Source organism: Canis lupus, chromosome 16, assembly GCF_011100685.1.
Source record: "Canis lupus familiaris isolate Mischka breed German Shepherd chromosome 16, alternate assembly UU_Cfam_GSD_1.0, whole genome shotgun sequence".
NCBI lineage: Eukaryota > Metazoa > Chordata > Mammalia > Carnivora > Canidae > Canis > Canis lupus.
The window spans coordinates 26571929-26597405 of NC_049237.1; the positions used below are offsets into that span (position 1 = coordinate 26571929).

A 25477-nucleotide genomic window follows, 5' to 3' on the forward strand; every position below is an offset into this window, starting at 1 on the left:
ATAGGAGTTCAAATGCATGCTATCACATACTTTTTTTGGGGGGGTGGATATCTACCGATTTAAGATTTGGTGAAATTTGCAATTCTATCATAGATGATAGATGATGATGAGGAGGAAAATAGATGATAGATGATAGATAGATGATAGATAGATGATAGATAGATAGATAGATAGATAGATAGATAGATAGATAGATAGATATCTGAGAGAGAGAGATGGGGAGATAGAAATATCTCTCTTCAAAATTTCCTTTGTGGTTCAAGTCACCCAGTTCTTTGGGAGAGCACTTTACCATAATATAAGTTTCTTCCCTTGTATCTTTGTGTCACCTTTCTTCAAACCAACAGTCATTCTATGTCATTGTATTTTTATTTTGGGTTAATAATCATTTTGCAACTCATTTTTACACAAAAACGAGAGGAGGCATTTACCTGTTACAATTGAGAAAAGATTGACCCACCTGGCTATCTATATGAATATCCTAAATAATTCCTCTGTCAATTGCTCTTGCCTTTTCTGATACAGACATGACATGCTGCTGCCATTGCTGCTGTCTCCATCTTTTTCAGCAAATGATTCTGTGTATATTTTGTACCATGATTTTCCTTTTTGTTTTCAACTTTGGTGCACATCATCTTTCAATGATTCCATAGTTACTGGATCTTCATGACCCCTTTTTGGGATTTTATAAGCTATCCTTGTGGTTCCCAGGTGTGAATTTGTGTAACTGGAAGTGTGTACCTGCATGTATGATTTAAATTGTATTCGTATGCCAACTTACATTTATGACCTTCTAATGCCCATAGCCATATGTATTTATTTTATATTTACTAATAAAAATTGTGGATATGGAGTAAGAGAAGGAAGTGTAACTTATGTTCAGTCTGCTTTCTTCCTTCTTAAATGAAGATCCCATGGACTTTGAATCTTTCCCTTTATTATTTTGTGGAAATAATTCATAACTTTAATTCCAGACAACTTGTCTAATTTTTTTCTTACAGAGTATTCATTATATCTTTCTGTAATCCTTTAAAATATTTATACTAAAAATCACATTATTTTTTAAAATCACAATTATGTATCAACATCTTTTTTTTGCTTTCCAGAAAAATACATATATGAGAGATCAAATTATAATAAATACCTTGACCAAATACAGCTATACATTGTCGTAGCCCACTTATACAACTTCCATTCAGACAGACCCATTGATTCTCTCCACATGGATGCCCATTCTGAACAAAAAAGTTATCTTGACATGTTGCAGATGATCCATTGCAATATTCAGGGAGATCACATTCATCAGTGGAAATTCTACATATTTCTCCTTTTGCAGAATACTGATGGAGTGAAGTAAATGACATTGAATAAAGCAGAATGTAAACATATAAATATTATGAAAAAATGACTTTGTTCATGTAAGTAACATAGAAAATTTTAAAAAGCTCTTACTTGACAATTTTTACAACATGCACCAGTATCACAAATTGAGCCAACTTTTAGTGTACATGTGGCAGGATTACAGCATGTGTTTGAAACAGTTTCACAATCCTAAAAGGCAAATCAAATGCTCTGAAGTATCTTCCAATTTTACTTGTGTTAGAGACATATTTTTATGATGACAACATATTATATAATATACAGATAGATGTTTAAATAACATGTTGGCGAACAAAATATGAAGCTACTTAATCATTTACTTAACAGATATTAGTTACTACTCTATGCTATATTGTATATCCCTAGGTAGGTTTGACTATGTTGGTAGTAGGATTTTCTGAAACTCTGGAGTCCACGAAAGGCAAGACATCAAGCTCTCTGATAAAGAGAGCTGGGTAGACAGAGATAGTTAAATACAAGACAAAAATAAATAGAAGCTATAATTTATCGCTTTCATTATAGTGACTAGCTCCTAATCAAGTCTTATGAATCTACTGTGTCTTAACAAGTCTGTAACTTTTATGGGATGCTCAAAGTTTACTTTACATTTAATTCTCTGAAGATGAAGAGCTAGAAAATTATGTTTCTAAACAAACATGACTGAAATTAACTCCTCTATATCACTCATCTATATTATTATGTCTTGATTAGTGCTATGATTCATTCAATATTCCCAGTAGTTGTCTTTTCAAAATTCAATTGTTATGCGTAATAAAAGCAACAGTTAAAATGGAGAAGGCTGGAGAAACAATTCTTACATACAGTCACACACACTTTTACTTTTTAAATTCCTAGGGATTTGGTATAGGGTTAATGGACAAAAATCTCAATAAGTTACACAAAAATAAATCATGTATTTCACTAGTCTTAATATGAGTTATAGCATAATACTTATTAAAGCAAACTAAATTTGCTGTATTTTCCAGAACTAATCTGTCTAATCAAATCATTGTATTGCCATCTATATGGGATTCCAGAAAGTAAAGTTATATCACAGGGGCTGTCTCAATTATATGATAATTAATAGAGCTATAATACACAGCTGTCAATTTTTACTAGAAATTTTCAGAGTTTCCATTCAGACCCAAACAAGAAAAGACAAGTGGGTACTGGGAAATAGTTTCTTAAAAACACATCACCCAACAAGGTATGTAAAGCTCACTTTCATATTGGGGAGGGTGCACATGAGTGACTTAAGCTACTGCTGTAGGGAACACTGAACTCCTTTCTTGTCTTGATTTTTTCACCTCCATATGCCCATTATGAGTCTCATGAACTCTTTCCTTCATTACATTCCTTTTATCTCAACTCTTCCCACCTTCCTTCAATTTATCTAAGACCTATGTGGTTTAGAAACATGTTTTTTTTTTTTTTAAGATTTATTTAATTGTGATAGAGAGAGAGAGAGAGAGAGAGGCAGAGACACAGGAGGAGGGAGAAGCAGGCTCCATGCCGGAACCCGACGCGGGACTCCATCCCGGGACTCCAGGATGGCGCCCTGGGCCAAAGGCAGGCATTAAACCACTGAGCCACCAAGCAATCCCCAGAAACATGGTTTTATTAATTATATATGGTCCAATATTTTTTACTTAAATATTGACCTGTATTAAAATACTCAAAGCCTCAAGTATGCCTCATTTTCTTGTTGAATTGTGAAAACTTTGTATCTATTTTTCTGAATGCCAGAAGATCCTAGGTTAGGAAGAAATATGGGAGTACCTTATTTTATTGTGCTTGACTTCATTGCACTTTACCGATATTACATTTTTTTTAATTGAAGATTTGATTTGATTTGATTTTGATTTTGATTCTATCAGTGTCATTTTCCCAACAGTCTGTGTGTCACATTTTGGTAATTCTTGAAGTATTTCAAACTTTTTCAGTATTATTATATTTGTTATGATGATCTGTTTTCAGTGATTTTTGATGTTACTATTGCAATTTTGGGTAGTGTCATGAACCATGCCCATATAAGACAATAAACTTAATTGTGTATTCTCTTGACTATTTCACTGATGAGCTGCTCCTCTTTCTCCCTCTTCTCCGGCTTCCTATTCCCTGAGACACAACATTGAAATTAGGCCAATTAATAACCCTGTAAAAGGAGTCGTCTCGTATTTCTCACTTTAAGTCAAAAGCTAGAAATGATTCAGCTTAATGAGGAAGGCATATTGAAAGCTGAGATAGGCCAAATCCAGGACTCTTACACCAAAAAATTAGCCAAGTTTTGAATGCAAAGGAAGAGTTCTTAAAGGAAATTAAAACTGCTGTCTCAGGGACACTTGAATGATAAGAAAGCAAAGTGGCCTTATTGCTAATATGGAGAAAGTTTTAGTGGTCTGGATAGAATATCAAATCAACCATAACACTTCCTTAAGCAAAAACTTCATCTACAGTAAGACCCTAATTCTCTTCAATTCTGTGAAGGCTGAGAGAGGTGAGGAGGCTGCAGAAGACTCTGAAGCTGGCAGATGTTGGTTCATGAGGTTTAAGGAAAGAAGCTATGTACATCACATAAAAGTGCCAAGTTAAGTAGAAAGTGTTGATATAGAAGCTGTAACAAGTCATCTAGAAGATTGACTAAGATAATGAAGATGACTATACTATGCAACAGGTTTTCAGTGGAGATAAAACAGGCTTCCATTGAAAGATGTCATCTAGGACTTTCATAGTAGGACAGAGAAGGTAATGCTTAACTTCAAAGCTTCAAAGCACAGGCTGACTCTCTTGGAAGCTAATGCAGCTGGTGACTTTTAGTTGAAGCCAATACTAATTTACTATTTCAAAAATTCTAAGGCCCTTAAATTTTATGTTAAATCTACTCTCTCTGTGCCCTTTAAATGAAACAACAAAGTCTGAATGACAGCACAGCTGTTTACAACAAGGTTTAGTGAATATTTTATGACCACTGTTGAGACACGCTTCTCAGAATAAAAGAAGTCTTTCAAAATATTACTACTGATTGACAATACATCTGGTCATCCCAAAGTTCTGATGGAGATGTACAATGAGATTAATGTTCCTATGATTGCTAACACAACATCCATTCTGCAGAACACTGATCAAGGAGTAACTTCAATTTACATTTCATAAAGTTACAATTACAATACATAGTGATTTCTCTAATGGATCTGAGCAAAGTTGAAAACTTTATGGATAGGACTCACTGTACTGGGTGCCATGAAAAGCATTCAGAAAGCATTAACATAAGTTTTGAATAAATTGATTCCAACCCTCATGAAAAACTTGAGGGGGTCAAGACTTCAGTGGAAGAAGTAACTATAGGTGTGGTGGGAATAGCAAGAAAACTAGAATTGAAAGTGAAGCCTGGACTGAATTACTGAAACCTCATGATAAAACTTTGACAAGGAGATGCTTCTTCTAATAGATAAGCAAAGAAAGTCATTTCTTGAGATGGAATCTACTCCTGCTGTGAAGATTGATGAAATGACAACGAAAGATATAGAATATCATATAAATTTAGTTGATTAAACAGCAGCAGGGCTCGGGAAGATTGACTCCGATTTGAAACAATTCTACTGTGAGTAAAACATCGTCAAATGCCATCACATGCTTACAGGGGAGCTGTTCATGAAAGACTCAATCAATGCAGGAAACTTCATTGTTGTATTATTTTAGAAACTGCCAAAACCACTCCAAATTTCAGCAACCACCATCCTGATCAGTCAGCAGCCATCAACATTAAGACAAGATTATGACTTGCTGAAAGCTCAGATTATAATTAACATTTAAAAAAAATGTATTAGCAAATGTATTTAGCAAAAAAATTATTTAACTATTTACCTTGTTTTTTAAACATAATTCTATTCCACACTTAATTGACTATTTTTATAGTCAATTTTATTACATATAAACATAACTTTTATATGCACCAGGAGATCAAAAAATTTTTGTGATATTCACTTTATTGTGGTGGCCTAGAACCAAAGGTATGCCTGTATGAAGGAAGACAACACTCAAGAGGGAAAGTAAAATATCAGACAACTCAGTTATATAATTAGTGACCTTGAAAATCACCTGTATGAATAACCTACAAACCACTGAATCCATATAATGATATACAAGTGCACTCGACATTTTAATATAAAAGTGAGTTTGATGTATTAGGGAAAATGGCAGCATAATACTATAAAAATTTATTTACAACTTTTCATGTAATTCTGTTATATATTCTTCCAAATTAGTACTAACCTCTGCACTTCCACAGTCACATTGTTCTCCTTGTTCCACTTGTCCATTACCACAAACTGCAACTTTGTATGATGGATCTAAGTGTGGCTGATTTTGAAGACATTGGGACTTTGGCTTTGAAATAAACTGTGCAAAATCCTCCATGCTGCAGTTACTAAAGATCTTCACACCACTGGAATGACTAAACATACATCAAATTTCAATTTTTTATGTAAGTTGTTGCTTCATAAATTGCCTAGACTTGGAATAAAGCTACTTAATAGCATTCCACAAGAGTCAAAATGCTCAATTTTGTTAGTGTCAAGCTTTCAAAATCTGTACAAGGGAAGTCAAATGTGCAAGAATTTATATTAAATAATTTTAGTTAGGATTAAAATTTTATTGGTTCTTATATTACACTCACTCATGACATTATTTTCTCTTATAGCTCCTATCTCACAAAGTACTCCACCTGTTTCATTTGTTGCTTCTTTTTTCTTTTCTTGATTCCTATATATATAATACCCTGTATTAACAAAAGAGATTGGGCTTTTTGCTGCTTTATCTATATTTAATTATAGATAATATTATCAGTACTGCATTTTGAGTAACATCTATACCTGACAGCTCAGAGAGTTGTATCTCTAACTCAAACATATCGCCTAAACTCAGGAGTCCAGTATCCAATTCTTTATTCAGAGATAACATTTATAAGCACACATTTAAAATATCAACCCTTACTATTCTTATCCTTTTAGTGACATTTATTTTTAAAATATTTATTAGCAATCAAAATTTTATTATTTGCTCATTATCATCTCCTACTTTTTTAGCTTCAGGAAAAAGGCATTCCCATTCTTGTTCTTTAGCCAGAGTAAAAGCGCTCTCTCTCTCTCTCTCTCTCTCTCTCTATATATATATATATATATATATATATATCTTTAAAAATGAATTCATGGTGGAAACCTTCTGTTGAAAATAGTACATTCTTTGGTTGCTTTTCTATTATGATTTTTATTATGCTGAGTAGCATTAACATGTGAAAAGATTATATTCATAAAGGTTTATAATTTGATGACAGATATAGCTAATGTGAATTTTTGAATATTAAGGCAATAGACTCAAATCACAGTTCTTTGAATTAGCACAGGGAAATGTTATTTACATAGAATCGAACAAATTAGGGTGTTTTGAATGAATTGCAATTTTGTTTAGAGGTCATATCCTGGTTGAACATACACTTCAGTTATGACCACAAATAATTTATTATTACATTGCCAGTAATTCAGATGATTTCCATTTATATACCAAAACACATAAAACATTATATTACTAAAAATTAGGCAATGCAAAATATTTTACTATGTGTGAACTGGTTTATAAGATATAAACTTTCTAGTAGTAAAATTAATGCTGTTATAAGAAAGAAAATATCAATAATTATATCCAACTAGAGAAATTTTTTGCAGCTTGAATCTTTGCAAACATTTGTTGGATGTTCCCATTCTCTCATTTTTCCTTGATAATAGAGCTGATTTTCAGTTGAATACAGGACTTCCAATCAGTTTATTTAGATTATCTTGACCTTATATCTGATCTATTTTGGAGAATTTCCAAATGCATGGAGAAGAATATGTATCCTGCTATAGTTGAGTTTGTTTTATGCTTTGCCTCCTTTCTCCCCTATGTTCATGTCTTATTTCTTAAATTCCATGTATAAGTGAAATTAGGTTTTTGACTTTCTCTGACTTATTTCTTTCAGCATAATACACTCTACCTGCATCCACATCTTTGCAAGTGGCAAGATTTCATTCTTTTTGATGGCTGATTAGTATTGCTATATATATATATAGCAATATATATATATTGGAAAGAACCCAAATGTTCATCAACTGATGGATTATTATTAGACAGAATGTGTTATTATCAACTTTGCTGCTGTAGGCAGTGGGGTTGATTTTCTAAAACATAGACAAGCAGAAAATGGCTGTGAGAAATGTCCTTCAGAAAGACAAGGGGCTGGCTCTAGTCACTGACTGGATGATGGTTTCCTAAATCCTATATTTGATCCTAATTCTATAAAATCTAACCATCATACTCTAAAAATAATTATGACTACAACAAATTCACTAGATCTTTAAGGCATGACAAGGATACTGCAAAAAAGCCTTCACTAGTAACAGAAAAAGCTGAATAACAGCTCCTCTGAAACCAGGAGATGCCAATACTTTTGGTTGAGTGAGGTCAAAATGAAAGAGATTGATGCAGACAAGACCAAACTAATAAATCATTCTTGTATAGGGATCACGAGCCTGAATTTGGCTTATCAAATCATGGATTAGATTATAAATTCAGGCATATAGTAATAAATGTAGAATTAGATCACATATGATAAAGCAAGTGTGACATCAGAATACAAGTGACAGGGCAGCCCCGGTGGCGCAGTGGTTTATCGCCGCCTGCAGCCCAGGGTGTGATTCTGGAGACTCGAGATCGGGTCCCACGTCGGACTTCCTGCATGGAGCCTGCTTCTCCCTCTGCCTGTGTCTCTGCCTCTCTCTCTCTCTCTCTCTCTGAATAAATAAATCTTAAAAAAAAAAAAAAAAAGAATACAAGTGACAGTGAGGTAGACAATCAGCTTGGGCATTGGAATGGATCCAATGACTTGGACATTGTTGGATAAAGCTTATATTTGACCATAATTAATTATTTTAGCAGCCTAGACTCTTTAAACTAAATATACCAAACTTATTTTTATATAAACTATGTATATAAAGCATATAAAAGTAAAGCATCTTACATCGCTTCTGGGTTCATTATGCAGACAGCTCCTGAGCACTGGCATTTGTTAATATCATCATAAGCTATTCCCATACTAAGGCTCAGTAATTGGGCTAAAATAACTGCAAGCGATTCCAGACTTATGGTTCTGGGGTGCTGGCAAAAAAGAACACACATGCACACACTCACATTCAGGAAGATAATTCATTTGCCTGGACGTTAATGTAATTATTAAAGATAGTCACTCAATAAAATTGAATAGAGTCATCTAATGTATTAAACACAGGCATGCCATCCATATTGGTCTAACATGATACAGGTACTATTATCAATACAAGAAAAATATAAAAAGTGACATCTGAAATTTTACCAAAATGTAAATACATGGTTCACTTGGCATCAGGGCAAGAAAAATATTACCCCAATAACTTTTAATTATATATACAAAAGTTATATTTGTATTCACAAAAGAATATCTTTAGACATAATACATATTGATCAAATTATTAACAGATTATGTTCATCTATAATTTAATTATAATTAAATTATATTTATATTATATATTATAATAAATTAATTATGTGAATCTTCCATACATTTAAAAAAATCAAAAATTAACCCATTGAGTTAGGCTAAATAATGACCAAAAATAAGAATGCTGACTTGGCACAGTTGCTTAAACTTTATTTTCAAAACTAAAATATCTTTATAATTTTGTTTGCAAATATAAAATACTTATTATCGTGCACTTGGGACATACTAAAACATACACAGTCTAAGAAAAATCCAAAACCCACACTATCACTTTTTAGTATATCCATACTTATCACTATTAGTATATATCTAATAGCATTTTGTCGAACATACTTCAAGAATGGTTTCTGGGAATACATTTGGGTATCTTATGTTTGTCTCTCTATATCAGCTTTGCAGCATTTTCCACCCTGCTCTCTAGCCCAGAAGGTGACACCAACAGATTAGGTTAAAGGGTTCCTTTACCCTCTGCTTTTACCTTGATTTGGTCTAAAGAGAGGAACAGGCTGAGAGCAAAGTATTTATTACCACCACTGCCAGCATGCCTATAATTGTCTGAAATATTGAGTGGAAGCCTCTGTCTGTGACCGTAGTAAAATGACATTGTCCTTTCCTTCAAGTCTGGGTGACATTTTTTTATTACTATCCTTACAAGCATGGCAAAGTTCTTATGTCTTGCATACCCATTGACAAATGGTCCCTTTATCAAATTATCACAGTTTAATATACCACCCATCTCAGAGAGAGACAGAGAGAGAGAGGAAGAATGCTAAAGAAATTGAAGGATTCTGAGGATTTGGCTAAATTTCAAGAATTTAAATAATAAGATATTATATAATAATATAACAAATAATAGCATATTATTACTATAGTTACAGATTTGCTTGTTTGCAGGATAATGTGGAAAAGGTATAGCAATTATTCAATGTATCCTTACAAAATCATTTCTTTTTTTAAAAAACATTTTATTTATTTATTCATGAGAGACACACAGAGAGAGGCAGAGACACAGGCAGATAGAGAAGCAGGCTCCATGCAGGAAGCTGAGCCACCCAGGCATCCTTTAACAATCATTTCTTATTCTGTATCTGTCCTGTTCCCTGTTATCATTTATAGCTCAATAAGATGGAAAAAAATGATATTCAGAAATTTCAATTTAGTTATTTGTGTAAAAGTAGTTTCCTTCTCTCTCTCAATGTATAAACAAATCTTTAAAAAAAAGTAGTTTCTTACCCCCACTCCCCATTAACTGCTTGTCTTCTATCTTCTTACTACGACATGTATTTTGACCTTTCCTTTCATAGTATGATGGGATCCGATACATGGTTTAGTTTTTGAGATGACCTTCCTTTACACTCTCATTATGACAATCTCACATTGAACTTCTACTAATCAGCTCAGGCCGCTATTACAAAATACTACAGATTGAAGTGGTTTAAATAACTAATTTATTTCCTCATAGTTCTGAAGATCAAAAGTCCAAGATTGAACTACCAGCAGGGTTAGTCACTGGTGGGATCTCTCTTCTATGGCTACCTTTTTGCTGTGTTCTCTCACGTGGATTTTCCTCTATGTACGTGCAGATAGGTATTTCTGGTGTCTGTTCCTGTTTTTGTAAGAACACCAGGTCTATTGAATTAGAGATCCACTCTTATGATCTCCTTTAATCTTAATTATCTGCATAAAGGGCAGCCCAGATGGCTCATTAGCGCCGCCTTCAGCCCAGGGCCTAATCCTGGAGACCCAGAATCGAGTCCCACCTCAGGCTTCTCCCTCTGCCTGTGTCTCTGCCTCTCTCTCTCTCTTTCTCTCTCTCTCTTTCTCTCTCTGTGTCTCTCATGAATAAATAAATAAAATCTTAAAAAAATATATATTTCCATAAAGGTTAAATCTCCAAATACAGTCACATGGGGCTTAGGGCTTCAATATATGAATTTTAGGGGGCTCGATTTAGTACATAACAGACCAATATGAAAAACTTGTAAAAGGTAAGGACTAGAGTATTAGAATCTCCTACAGAATATGTTTATGATTACTTCCATTTTGAAAATAAAATAATAGAAAAAGTAAAAAGTAAAATTAAACATTGGATTTTTAAAAAATATTTTAGGAAAAATATTGCAACTAAGCAGACAAGTTTCTTTTTGCAAATAATACTTGCTTAGGACAATAGTTGTAAAATAACAACAGTAACTGACATTTATTAAGGCTTCTTATGTGTCAATCACTAGAATGAAAAAAAATATGCAGATGAGTATTGATTGAGCAACATGTGATTACTTACCATAGTATGCCTGCCACTTATGCTTATAAAATCTTTTAGTCTCTAATTTAAGGTCAGATTCTATATATGCCTTTCAGACAAAGCTTGCCAATATTGTTCAAGTCTTCTAAATTTGGTCTGAAAAATTAATTATCCAAGTATGATTTATTTGGGCTAGTAGCTCTTTCAGTGTTTTCTTTGTGTTTTTTGTAGGTATTTAGTTAGGTACATATGATTTCAAGTTTATTATATAAGGCTGGTAAAATTTTGTTTAATTCGAAATAGTGAATCACTTAAAATTCATAGTTTACTTGAAGAACATTTTGCTGATTTACATTAACACTGATACATTAATTTTCCTTTGGCACTATATTCTGCATTTTTGTACTCTTCAAGGTTAAAATTTCTGGCATTATATATGGTTTTGAAACATAAAAGAGAAAACAATCTGATAACTTTTTTATTTTTAATAGTTGAAATTAAAATATTTTTAGCCACTTCTGGTTATTGCCTTTTCAAAATTGATAAAATTTTGTGTAATGGTTTCACACAAATCTTATGCCTTGATGCAGTTTTATGTACATGTACACATATATATAGAATACTTATTTAACATATATACACATTCACATACAATTTATACATATTATATGTACATACACATATACATACATATTTGAATTGTATTTATATGTCACATACCTGCATACGTAGTACACTGTAGAAGATATAGAATGTTTTTATTACTCAGAAAGCTTTCTTCAGCAAGTTTCCAGGCATGATCTCTCCACGAAATGTTTCTGTTCTGATTTTTAACAATATGGCATATCTTTAGCTATGCTTTAGCTTCATAAAAATGGCACCAAGAAATAAATAGCCTTTGTTTCTGTCTTCTTTTTCTCAACTTACAGTTTTTGAGATTCATCAATATTGAGTGCACCAATAGTTCTTTTATTGCTTACATTATATGAATATATCACATGTATATCCATTTCATGGATAAGAGGACTCAGTATTGTTAAAATGTCAATCTCCCTCAAATTGACCGAAGGATTCAGTTCAAAAACCAATCAAATTCCAAGCTTTTTTTGTTGGAATTGACAAGCTGATTTTAAAACAGAAATACCTAAATTAGTCTGAAGTAGTAGGGCTTATACTACCATTATGGATGATTTACTATAAAACTATAGTTATCAAGACAATGTGATGTTAGCAGGAAGGACAAAAAGACCAATGATACAAAAGAATACATAAAAAGAATATATATATGATGATTTGATTTATATAATAAAGGCACCACTGTAATTCTGTGAAAGAAAAATAACCTGTTTACTAAGTGTCATGAAATGATTGCTTGCCTACTGTGAATAAATAATCCTGACCCCTAACTCACAGCAAACAAGTTATTTGAATGTGATTTATATAGATCTGTAATTGAAAGGCAAAAATAAGTTTGTATTAGAAAATATAAATGATTAGCAAAAATTCTTTGAAGGTGTTCTTTTTTATATCTAGTTTGTTAACAGTTTTCTCTCTTTTTTTGTCATAAATGGGTTCTTTTTAAAATTTTTTATTTAAATTCAATTAACCAACATATTGAACACTACATCTGACACGAATGATGATATCATAAATGAGTTCTAACTTTACTAAATGTTTTTTTCTGCACCTATTATTTATTTTGGTATGATAGATCATGATTGATTTTCAAATATAAAATTAACCTTGCATTCCTAGAATAATTCCAACTTGGGCCATGTGTTAATCTGACAGATTGCAGACATAGTTGACCTAAATCTCAGTTCATAACACAAGTGAAGAAACAGGCCCCTCTTTTAATTTTCTCTAAAAGAATGTGTTATACATTGGTACTAGAACTTTTCAGGATTTCCTGAAGGAGGCCATATCAACCTCAAGTTTCTGTGTATTTTCATTTTTTAGTTTTATAAGATTCAATTACTCAATAGTTCAATGTTGATTCAGATTTTCTTTCCTATTGACTTGATAGATTTTTATTATTCAGGAAATTTGTTAATTTCATCCAGATTTATTGCCATCTGTTACTTAAGAACATGCCTTGTTTTATTTTTGATATGTCTGAGATCTGTGTTGATGGTGTCCCTTTTTTGTCAATGATGTTTTGATAATTCATTTGCTCTTTATGAGATAGCCTACTAATTTTGCTTGGAATTTATCAATTTTATTTATCTTCTTGAACAAATTGCTTTTGTACTTGATGATCTCCATGATATACATGTTTTGTATTTTTCACTGATAATCAATATTATTTTTATTACTTCCTCCTTTCTATACAGTCTTTCAGTTTAACTTACAACTACATGGTTTTGAAATTGGATTTAGATTGTCTATATTTAAGCTACCTTTATTTTAATTTTTATAACTAAAGCTACAATGTTCTCTGTTCTTTTTTTTTTATTTTTTCTGGCATCCCAGGAGTTTAAGTATGCTGTATTTTTGGTATCATTTAACTTAAAATGAGTTCTAATTTCTCATGTTTTATTTGCAAACCCTTAGAAGTTTTATGTGATGCTTCTATTATTTAGTTCTAATTTTAATCCATGGTGGTCAGAAAATTTTCTCGGTAAGATTTCTCTCATTGATGCTGTTTATTTATCACTGTTTTATTTATTTTGGTAAATTAAGAAAAAAGCAAGGGAAGAGAAGAAATCTTATAGATAAACATATCTGATAGATATGTTTATTCCCTTGTTTGGAGTGATGATATTATGGATTTATGCATATAATAAAATTAAAGTGTATACATTAAATATGAATAAATTGTTATGTTTAATGCAGTTAAAAATAAAATATTATTCTGCTGCTCTTTGGTATAAAGCTTTTAAATATGTTTCAACAAAATGGAAAATAGGGCATTTCTGAGTTAGATTTTTTTCTCATTCTCAAATATTATCATGGATGTCTTTTCTTCTTTTATTCTTTCACATTTGCTTTATGTATTTTGAAGCAGTGTAACTAGGTACATGAAACATAATGATTGCTATGTCTTTTCAATTCCTTTATCATTTAGTATTCCCATTTCTTGTTTTTTTTAAGTTTCTTTTTTAGATTTAATTATTCATTAATGAGAAACACACACAGAGAGAGAGAGAGGCAGAGAGGCAAAGACATAAGCAGAGGGAGAAGCAGGCTCCATGCAGGGAGTCCAATGTGGGACTTGACTCAGGATGCCCTGAGCCAAAGGCAGAGGCTCAACTGCTGAGCCACCCAGGCATCCCAATATTCCTATTTCTTGTAACACATCTTTCCTTAAAGTCTACCGCTATGGATTGAATTGTGTCCTCTGCAAAATCTTAGGCTGAAGCCCTAGCCCCCAGTGTGACTAATGTGACTGTATTTGGAGACGGGGTATTTAGGAAGTAATTAAGGTTAAATACAGGCATCTCATAAAACTGTGGGCTTAAAAAGAAGATCTCTTTCTCTTCTTTTTCTCTCTCCTTCCCCACTTCTCCCCACTATATAAAAACACAAGAGAAGATGGATGCCTGTAAGCAAGAAAGAGAGAGAGCTGTCACCAGAACCTGACCATGCTGGCACCCTTATCTCAGACTTCCAGCTATAAGAAAATAAACTTGTGCTGTTTAATCTACCCACTCTATGTTATTTGGTTATGGCAGCACAACCTAATTAAAACATCTATTTTATTTGCTATTAACATCTCAAGAAAAATTGATTTTGTTTAGTATTTACATTGTATAAATTTTCAATGTATAGATTCCATTTTCAGAAAAATGGAGCAAACAAACACCAGTTTATCTCTCCCATTGAACCCATCTATAAAACCTGGACAGAATGAAGAGACAGCTCTTCAACAAGTCTGAAAGTATCAGCATTCAAAGGGGGAAGAATACCCTAACCCAAAGTACCAGTGAATTGGTCTCTTCTGGCCTAAAAGCCATGTAGTGTGAATTTGGAAGTGAGCACTATATTGCAAATGGAGAACCAGGAGAAAAATCTAGAATTCTAAACTGAAAAGTGGGAAAGGAAACTTGAATCTCAGGGAAAGTGGGGATGTCCTGTGTATTTCTTTTTTTCCTTTTCCTTCTGTTCTTTCATGTCCCATCTATCAGATGATTCTTCAGGGACTGTAGCAGCACTGAAGTGGACAAAATGGGGGAAATTACAGAGCCAAAATTCTGAATCTGAAGGAAGAGCACTTTTCCCTTCTTTTAGTGGAGCTTTGGGTTCAAGAATTTGGGACGAAATAAGGTATCCTTGTTTTGTCATACTCTGTTCTCTACTGCTTGGCCTCCGGAGGTGATACAATCACAGAAATGGAAAGATTCTGGACAAAAGACTAAAAAAGGCAACCACAAATAAGTGAAACATACTGGATGATAGAGAGGTGTGAATTGAGGAAATCAATCCCACAAAGCTATCGTCTATCTATTTACCATCCATCTATCATAATCATCTCTATCCTGTAACCCTCTCTTAATATTTAAGTCTATATTTTTTAAAATTTATGTATAAACCATTGTATTAATCTGGGCTTGCTAGAGAAATAGAACCAATAGCACAGTGAGAGAGAGTCGGAGAGAAAGACATGTATTATAAGGAATTGGCTCATGTGATTATGGAGGCTGACAAGTACAAAACTGGGAGAGTGGGCCAGCAGCCTGGAGACCCAGGACAACTAATAATGCTATTCCAGTTTGAAGGCCAGCAGGCTGAACACCCAAGGAAGATGATGGTACAGATGAAATCTGAAGGCAATCTGCTGACGAATTCTCTCTTGCTTGTGCCGGATGATCCTTTTGTTCTATTTCAGCCTTCAAATGATTGGATTAGGCCCACCCACATTAAGGGAGATAATGTGTTTTACTTAAATTTCACCAATTTAAATATTAAATATTAAACTCTCCAAGTCAACATGCAAAATTAATCATCACAAGCATCATTCTAACATTTCAAATTCAGGTTCAAAATTAAACTCCTCTTTTACCCTTCCACTTCCCTTATGCCTCTGGCCCTGTTCCTCTGTCTAGTTTTTTTAAAGACAAATCTGAGGCATAATCATTTATTTTTCTATCCTACAGATTATGTATTCCAATAAGGTGGTAAGCCCTTTATGTTCTATTTTCATAGTATTTACTGAACAAAATCTACTCACAAATCCAAGAATAAAACACTAGCTTATATCATTCATCTGCAATTATCTCCTATCTGGTCTCCTTGTTTTAGAAACTTACCACTCAACAATTATTTTTCCATAAGGCTACTAGAAGAATATTTCACATTGGCTTAAAAACCTCCAGTGCCTTTTTATTGCAAGTTGAATAAAATTCAAAACTATTTACCAAGATCTATAAGGCCCCATATAATTAGACTCTTGTTGACTTCAACAATCTTAATATTTTTTCAGCCATCTTGTTCATGACATTCATGTCCATCTGAAAGCCTTTGAATTTAATGATCTTTCTTGTAGTCTCTGACTTCTTAGACCTTGCCATAACTGCCTCTGTTTCATCCTTCATCCTTCCCTCTTAAATATTTTCTCCTTAAGGTTTTTCTCTGATCACCCTAGCTTAAATAGTCCCCTCTTCATCCCACCGATTATATCACCCTAATGTATGTTCTTATTAGCAAATGCCATTAACTAAATATTATGACATTACTTTCAGTTAAATGATGTCAACAGATTTTCCAAGTAGAAATGATCCTACATTCTTTGGATAAAATCACCTTGGTCATGGTCAATTATCTTATAAATTGTTAGGTTCAGTTGGTTAGTATTTTTGATTTATGTTTCTACTTCTCTTCATGTTTGTGGATAAATGAGCTCTAATTTCATCTTGTGTAACATCCTCTTTGGGTATTAATATTATTATGGTAATTCTGGCTTCCAAATTTGTATTTTTATTTTTCTATTCTCCATAAATACCTAAGATTGAAATAATCAGTTCCCTCAAAATTGTGTAGAATGCCTAAAAACATTGTTTTATTTTCCTTATGAGATTTTTAAAATAATTGATTCCTTTAATAATTTGGTTATTCTGAATTTCTAGTTCTTCTTGTGTAAGTTTTAGGAAGTGATAGATTCCTATTAAAAATGTATTTTTCTACATTTGCAAATTTGTTATAATACCTACTATCTTCCTAATGTTATCTACATCTGCAGTATTTCCCCTTTATTTTTATAATTTTATTAATATGTCTATTTTATAAAAATTAGTTTTGACAAAAGTATGCTTGTTTTTAGTTTTTTTTTGAGACAATATTCCTTTCAAATATTTCTATTCTACCTATAATGCCTTGCATTGATTTCTGCTTTTATCTTCATTATTTCTTGCCATTTATATGTCTTAAATGTTATCTTGTTTCCATCTTTTCACATATTTTATATTAGATAATTAGCTCATAGTTTTCAGCTTTATTATCTGCAAAGTTCATCAGATACTAATTTCCTGGACTATTCTTCCTTTACTCCTTCACTCCTAAAGTTTTAGTATCAATTATTTTAGCATCAACAATGCTTTTGATTTAAAGTTTCTTATGAACATGAGATTTTAATTTTATTAATTATTTTTGTTTATTGTATAGCTGGAATTGCCTTGACAACTTGTCCAAAAATCATTTGATTATATATGTGTGGGTCTATTTTTAGATTTCTATATTGTTACATTGATCGGTTTAATTACACTGCAATATCTTAATTACTGTGTTTTTTGGAAGTTTTTATCTTCCACTTTTCCTCAATTTTCAAACTTGTTTTATCTATTTTCTTAATATTTGTATATAAATTTTTTGTTATCAGCTTGTCAATTTTTTCCAAAAAAAAAAAAAAAAAGCCTGCTGAGATTTTGATTAGGACTGCATTATTATCACTATAATATTGCAAAGGACAATTTAATTTCATATGAGAAAGACAACAATTTAATAATTTTTTTATAAGAAACAGATATAGGATTAAAAAATAAAATACCTTTTAAAAAGCTAAGAAAATTAGAAATGAAACTGAGCCTCCATATTATGTTACAAAGTGTCTATAATAATCTAGGATTATTAAATCTGGGATTTTTGAGGTTCTAGCCAATTCGATAGGAGAAGAAAGAAAAGATATAAGTATTAGAAAGGAAAAAAGAATGAAATTGTTCTTATTCACATATGACAAAATTGGACACGAAAAAGTTTAAATCTAATACTACTTTAGGTAAACATAGAAATATACAGGTCAGTGTATAATATTTGTTTTTCAACATAACAGAAACACATTATATTTAAAATATAATATTGTCAAAATCAAACCAAATATATGCAAAACATCTACATGGAAAGCTACTGTGAAGTTTATGCCTATTTGCTATGATATATATATATATATATATATATATATATATATATTTTTTTTTTTTTTTTTTTTTTTTAAGAACTGGTGCGTTATTGGCTTCTCTGAAGGTTCTTTTTTTTTATTTTTTATTTATGATAGGCACACAGTGAGAGAGAGAGAGGCAGAGACATAGGCAGAGGGAGAAGCAGGCTCCATGCACCGGGAGCCCGACGTGGGATTCGATCCTGGGTCTCCAGGATAGCGCCCTGGGCCAAAGGCAGGCGCCAAACCGCTGCGCCACCCAGGGATCCCGGTTCTTTTTTTTTTTAAATATAAAGACTTTATTTATTTATTCATAAGAGCCACACAGACAGAGAGAGAGGCAGAGAGAGGAGCGGGCTCCTCGCAGGGAGCCCAATGTGGGACTCGATACCAGATTCTGGGATCACGCCCTGAGCTGAAGGCAGACACTAAACTGCTGAGCCACCCAGGTGTCCCTGAAGGTTCTTTTTTTTTTTAAAGGATTTTATTTATTTATTATTGAGAGACACGCACAGAGAGGCAGAGACATAGGCAGAGGGAGACACAGACTCCATGCAGGGAGCCTGATGTGGGACTCAATCCCGGGACTCCAGGATCACACCCTGAGCCAAAGGCAGATGCTCAACCACTGAGCCACCCAGGCATCCCAATATATTTTACTATCAATTCTATTTGCTCATACTTGCTTGTTTCTTATTTAAATAGAATATATTTTAACTTTTTATGTTCACTTTCACTTAGTCCTAGTAATGTATCTCTTGTAAAGAACTAAACATTTGAACTTGAAAAAAACTTTAAATTCATCAGAGATTTTATCACTTAGTTGGTGAGCTTAATTCATTTACATTCACATAATTACTGTTATATTAAAATATATTAAACCATTTTATTTGATATTTTCAATTCACTTTATTTTATATTATTATCTTTCTTCTTCCTTAGCTATAATTTTCATTTATTTCATTAGATTATTACATGATATAGTTTTGTTCTTACTATCCATTCTTAAGATCAAAGTTCATCTCATATGCCCGTACTTCTTTTTTTTTATAATTTATTATTTTATTTATTTTTTTTTAAAAGATTTTATTTATTCATTCATGAGAGACACAGAGAGAGAGAGAGAGGCAGAGGCACAGGCAGAAGGAGAAGCAGGCTCCATGCAGGGAGCTTGATGTGGGACTCAATCCCGGGACTCCAGGATCACACCCTGGGCCAAAGGCAGGCACTAAACTGCTGAGCCACCCAGGAATCCCCCTCATACTTCTAAATTTTACTATTATCTATAACTTTCTCTTAAGAAGACAAGTTCTATAACATTCTTTTATGTCAATTCTATTACTCCTTAACCACACCATCATAGAATATGTTCTGGTTTAATATTGACATAATACCTATCATTCTCCACTGCAGCACAGTTCCAGCTATTTTCCTTTATAGCTTTTCATGTTATAAGTAATTTCTACAAATATATTCTGAATGTTAGTATATCTGGGAATATTTTTATTGTGTCTTATATTTGAATGACTTCTTTTAGGTATTAATTGTGCCTTTCAAGTACTTTTATATTACTTTTTTTATTCATTATTCATTATGATTTCTCCACTATAGAACTTCCTTGTTATTATGATCTTCATTTTTCTGGAAATAAAGCAATTTTCTTCATTGTATTTGATATTTCATTTCATTTTTGGTGTGATTTTTTATCTATTCTGTTTTGATGTTTTATATGACCTTTTCATCCAACGACCAACTTTTCTTTTCTCCTACAAGATGATTGAGTATAAGGGATATGGGAGACTGCAGAAGGGATTGCTTGACAAGGATTTTGTTGATCTGATAGTGGCTATGATTTAGTGAAATTTATTTTCATTTCTCTTTCAAAAGTCTTCTTATGACTTTTAATTATTTATCTCCATTACCTTTTTCTTAAAATATTTAACATACTTATTTGAGAGAGAAAGAGAGCACACACTCGAGTTGGGAGACGGGCAGACAGAGGAAGAGAATCTCAGCATGGAGCCCCATAGGGCGCAGTCTTATGACACTGAGATTATGACACGAGCTGAAATCAAGAGTCAGACCCTTAACCAACCAAGTCACCCAGGGGCCCCAATCTCCATTACTCTTAATATCTAGCTATTGGCACTTTTACTTCAATAATATATTTCCCTTAACTTTTCATTTACTGTTCCTATACCTTTTCTGATGTCTCCTGGGAGAGGTTCTAATTCTGATTTTATCCAATATTTTGTGCAGTTCTTATAATTATATTTTTTGTACCTAATGCTTCAAAGTAGTCCACTCCTATAATATCTTACACACTTCATTCTATAACTATAAATAGTTCTGCTTCAAGTGGTATATATTGTGTACTGTGTTTTCTTCCAAAGACGTATAATACTCAGGATCTACATAGTCCATGAACTGAGGTCAACAGATAATATGTCCAGTAATACATAATGGTATAAAAACCTTGAGGCCAAGAACTGCTTGTGTCAGTCCTCATGAATGAGTAAATTAGTGACTAACAAGTAAGTGGATGAGTCCAAGGAAAAAGAGTTGCAAGACATCAAATATCTTCTGCTAACTATTCTTACATGTTTCTACTAATCCAAAAGTCACCTGGGTTGTAGTTTCATCTACAAACTTTTAGGAAAAAGAAGCAACTGAGGGATATAGATCTTAGATTTTATTCCACAGCTCTGAGAAATTAGGTAGGGAGGTGGTGTTTAAACATAAGAGGACAGAGAGGAGCTAAGATAGGGTAGTAGGAGGACCCTAGGCTTGCCTGGTCCCTCAAACACAGGTAGATAACTATCAAGTCATTCTGAATATCAAGAAATTGTTCTGAAGACTAGTAGAACAAATTGTACAACTAGAGAGAGAGATAGAAGAGGCCACATCATGGAAGGTGGGGTGTAGGGAGGCATGATTTGGGGGAGAAAAGGATCCCAATGAGGGAGTCCAGGTCAGGGAGGGAGGCAAAAGAGAGAAAGAGAAGTGCACAAGAGATCACACAAGGAAAACATTTATCCAAAGACATTGACTGATAAAATGAGAGGGGCTGATTTTCATGAGCCCCTGGTTGTTTTTTTACAACCAATGGGGCCAAAGATTGGAATTTCAGAGGCCTAGAGTGTGATCAGGGTGGAGCCTGGTGGGTATTGCATTACTCCAATGGAGGAGGACAAATAGCCCAGTAGCAGGAATTGAGAATCCCCTGGTATACCCTGAGAGAAGTTCCCCTCCATAGACCACATCTTGGATAGATGGCATTATCTTTTCAGGGACAAGAGAGCTGGTGGGTGCCGTTATTCTTCCCTACCTTTAGGTCAGAAACACCTGCTGAGGGTAGCTCATCTGGACACTGGTTATTTGCTGCACTTTATTCCAAAACCCACTCCCTGTACTTTGCTGTGTCAGCTTTTCTGGGAAAAACTTACATCAACATCAGCATGGCAAGACCCTTCACCAGAGGACCAATGGGTCCATGTGATGACTGTTCCCTAAAGTTTGGAGTTCTAAAACTCAACCAGCCTGCCTGGGATAGAACACAGGTGCATGGTGCCACAAGAATGAAGTCAGTCACACAGTAAAGGAAAAGATCTGAGGGATGCCTGAGACACGTGATAGGTGATTATTTGCTCTTTAGGGAGGGCTTCCTAGACAGTGGCAGGCAAGAACTCCCTTCTCTAGGATGAGGGAAGGGGCTGGCTACATTTTTCTTCCCTTCCCCTCAATGTAAACTAACTTCAGTAAGCACAGCGCCAACAGCGGCAGCCTAAACTGCTTACACCAAATCCCACCTTCCTACACTCTTGCCATTGCTGCCTTTCTAGAGCAATTGTCCCAGAGAATGAGATCAGTGGATCCCTACATCAAAAGATTAGCACAAACTGCATGTACCACTTCTACTGACCATAAAATTCTACAAAGCTCAGTGACAGTAGAAATAGTATCAGGTCTCTTTTAACAAGCAAACCAGAGAACACTAGTTAAAATTCACCACACTCTAAACAAAGTCCAATGCTCCCCACTGCAGGCAAGAAGAAACTCTCCAGAGGGCTGACTTGAGGGAGCCAGCAGCAAAAAAACAGCAGCAAAGTGCACATAAAACACACCAGAGACATATCCTGAAGTGCCAGGACCTGGACAGTATATGACCTCTTCTTAATAAAGCTATTACTCCCAGGAGCAAGAGATATAACAGGCCTTCTGAAGACAAGACACCTAGCCAAAATGCCACGACAGAGGAATTCATCCCAAAAGAAAGAACAAGAAAAGATTACAGTCAATCAAAACAGATATAAGTAAGATGCCTTATCCATAATTTAAAACAATAATCATAAGGATACTAGCTGGGTTTGAGAAAAGCATAGAAGACACCAGAGAGTCCCTTACCATACATAGGAAAGACCTAAAACTAGTCAGGTTGAAATAAAAAATGCTATAACTGAGATGTGAAAAAGACTGGATATAATGACCTCAGGATGGAAGAAGCAGAGGAATAAAAGATAAAACTATGGAAAAAGTGAACTGAAAAAAAGAAGGAAAGAAAACTATTGGATCACAAATGTAGACTCAGAGAACTCAGCGAATCCATAAAGCATAATAACATTCATATCATAGGAGTCTGAAAAAAAGAAAGGAAGGGAAAAAGTTTTAGCAAATTGTAGCTGAAAACTTTCCTAATCTGGAGAAGGAAACAGACATTGCAATACAAGATGCACAGAAAATTCCCACCAAAGTCAACAAAAGCTGGCTAACACCAAGACATATTGTAGTCAAATTAACAAAACACAGACAAAGAAAGAATCTTGAAAGCAGAAAGGGGGGAAGAAGTCCTTAACTTAAAATAATCACTCTGAAAATGACCACTAAACAAGAAGCTGCAAGAAATATTAAGGGGGACTCTGAGTAGGGAGAAAAAAGACCAAAGGAATAAAGCAACAAAGACTAGAAAGGAACACAGAACAATTGTAAATATATATGCACCTCACTTGGAAGCATCCAGATATATAAATCAATTAATAATAAACAAAGAAAATCATTGGTAATAATACAATAATAGTAGGGGACTTCAACGTACCACTCACAGCATCCAGGCAGAAATTCCTCAAGAAAACAATGAACCAGATGTACTTAACAGATATATATATATATAATATATATATATATATTATATATATATAACATTTCATCCTCAAACAGCAGAATACACACTCTTCTCAAGTTTCCATGGAACAGTTTACAGAATAGATCATATACTGGATCACAAATCAGGCCTCAACAAGTACAAAAAGACTGAGATCACACTATGCATATTTTTAGACCATGACGTTATGAAACTTGAAGTACTTGAAGTCAACCACAAGAAAAAAATTGGAAAGACCATAAATATATGGAGGTTAAAGAACATAAGAATGAATGTGTTAACCAGGAAAGTACAGAAAATAAAAGTATATATGGAAATAAATGAAAATGAAAACACAACAGTCTAATACCTTTGGGATGCAGAAAAGGCAGGCCTAAGACAGAAGTATATAGCAATACAGGCCTATCTCAACAAGCAAGAAAAGTCTCAAATACACAATCTAAACTTACACCTAAAGGAGCTAGAAAAGGAAGAGCAAATAAAGCCTAAATCCAGCAGAACGGAAATAATTAAGATTAGAGCAGAAATAAATGATGTAGAAACAAACAACAACAAAAAAGTAGAATAGATAAATTAAACTAAGAGCTGGTTCATTGTCAGAATTAATGAATTGATAAACCCCTAGTCAGACTTATCAAAAAGAAAAGAGAAAAGACTCAAGTAAATAAAATAATGAAAGAGGAGAGATCACAACCAATATCACAGAAATACAAGCAATTATAAGAGAATATGATAAAAAAAGTATATGCCAACAAACTGGGCAATCTGGAAGAAATGGATAAATTCCTAGAAACATATAAACTACCAAATCTGAAACAGGAAGGAATAGAAAATATGAACAGCCCCATTACCAGCAAAGAAATTAAATCAGTAATAAAAAGTGTCCCAACCAAAAATAGTCCAGGGCCAATGGCTTCACAGGTGAATTCTACCAAACACTTAAAGAAGAGATAACTCCTATTCTTCTCAAATTATTACAAAATATCAAAAAGGAAGGAAAAATTCCAGTTTCATTCTATGAATTTAATATTTCATATTTAATATTCTACAGTACATTAAAAGAATCATTCACCCTGATCAAGTGGGATTTAATCCCAGGCTGCAAGAGTGGTTCAATATTTGCTAATCAACTTGATACACCACATTAATAAAAGAAAAGAGAACCATACCATCCTCTAATTAGATGCTGGAAAAGCATTTGACAAAGTATAGCATCATTTATTGATAAAAAACCCTCAACAAAGTAGAGATAGAGGGAACATACCTCAACAATGTAAAGGACACATATGAAAGACCCATAGCGAATATCATCCTCAAGGGGGAAAACTGAGAGCTTTTCTTCTATGTTCAGGAACAAGAGAGAAATGTCCACTCTCACCACTGTTAATTAGTTTTGTGCTAGAAGTCTGAGCCTCAGTGATCAGACAACAAAAAGAAATAAAAGATATCCCAATTGGCAAGGAAGAAATCAAATTTTCACTATTTGTAGATGACATGATACTTTATGACATGATACTTAGGCAGCCTGGGTGGCAGAGCGGTTTGGCACCGCCTTTGGCCCAGGGCGTGATCCTGGAGACCAGGGATCAAGTCCCACATCGGGGTCCCTGCATGGAGCCTGCTTCTCTCTCTGCCTGTGTCTCTGCCTCTCTCTCTCTCATGAATAAATAAAATCTAAAAAAAAAAAAAAAAAAAAACCTCCACCAAACATTTCAAGAATAATACATGAATTCTGTAGAGTCATAGGATACAATATTA

The 25477-nt window shown here is 33.6% G+C and overlaps 1 protein-coding gene across 7 annotated transcripts in view; it reads right to left on the bottom strand.

The window, feature by feature from the left end:
- ADAM2 (ADAM metallopeptidase domain 2) overlaps window positions 1-25477 on the bottom strand; it is a 131190-nt gene that overhangs the window by 51148 nt on the left and 54565 nt on the right. For 6 of the 7 annotated variants that reach the window (XM_038560010.1, XM_038560011.1, XM_038560006.1 and 3 more), the window contains 4 exons: window positions 8432-8568; window positions 5653-5833; window positions 1453-1551; window positions 1145-1340 (listed from right to left, as the gene is read on the bottom strand). In XM_038560010.1, coding sequence (XP_038415938.1) covers window positions 1145-1340; window positions 1453-1551; window positions 5653-5833; window positions 8432-8568 — 613 coding nt within the window. The remainder of the gene's footprint in view (window positions 1-1144; window positions 1341-1452; window positions 1552-5652; window positions 5834-8431; window positions 8569-25477) is intronic. The other variant, XM_038560008.1, reaches the window with a different exon arrangement.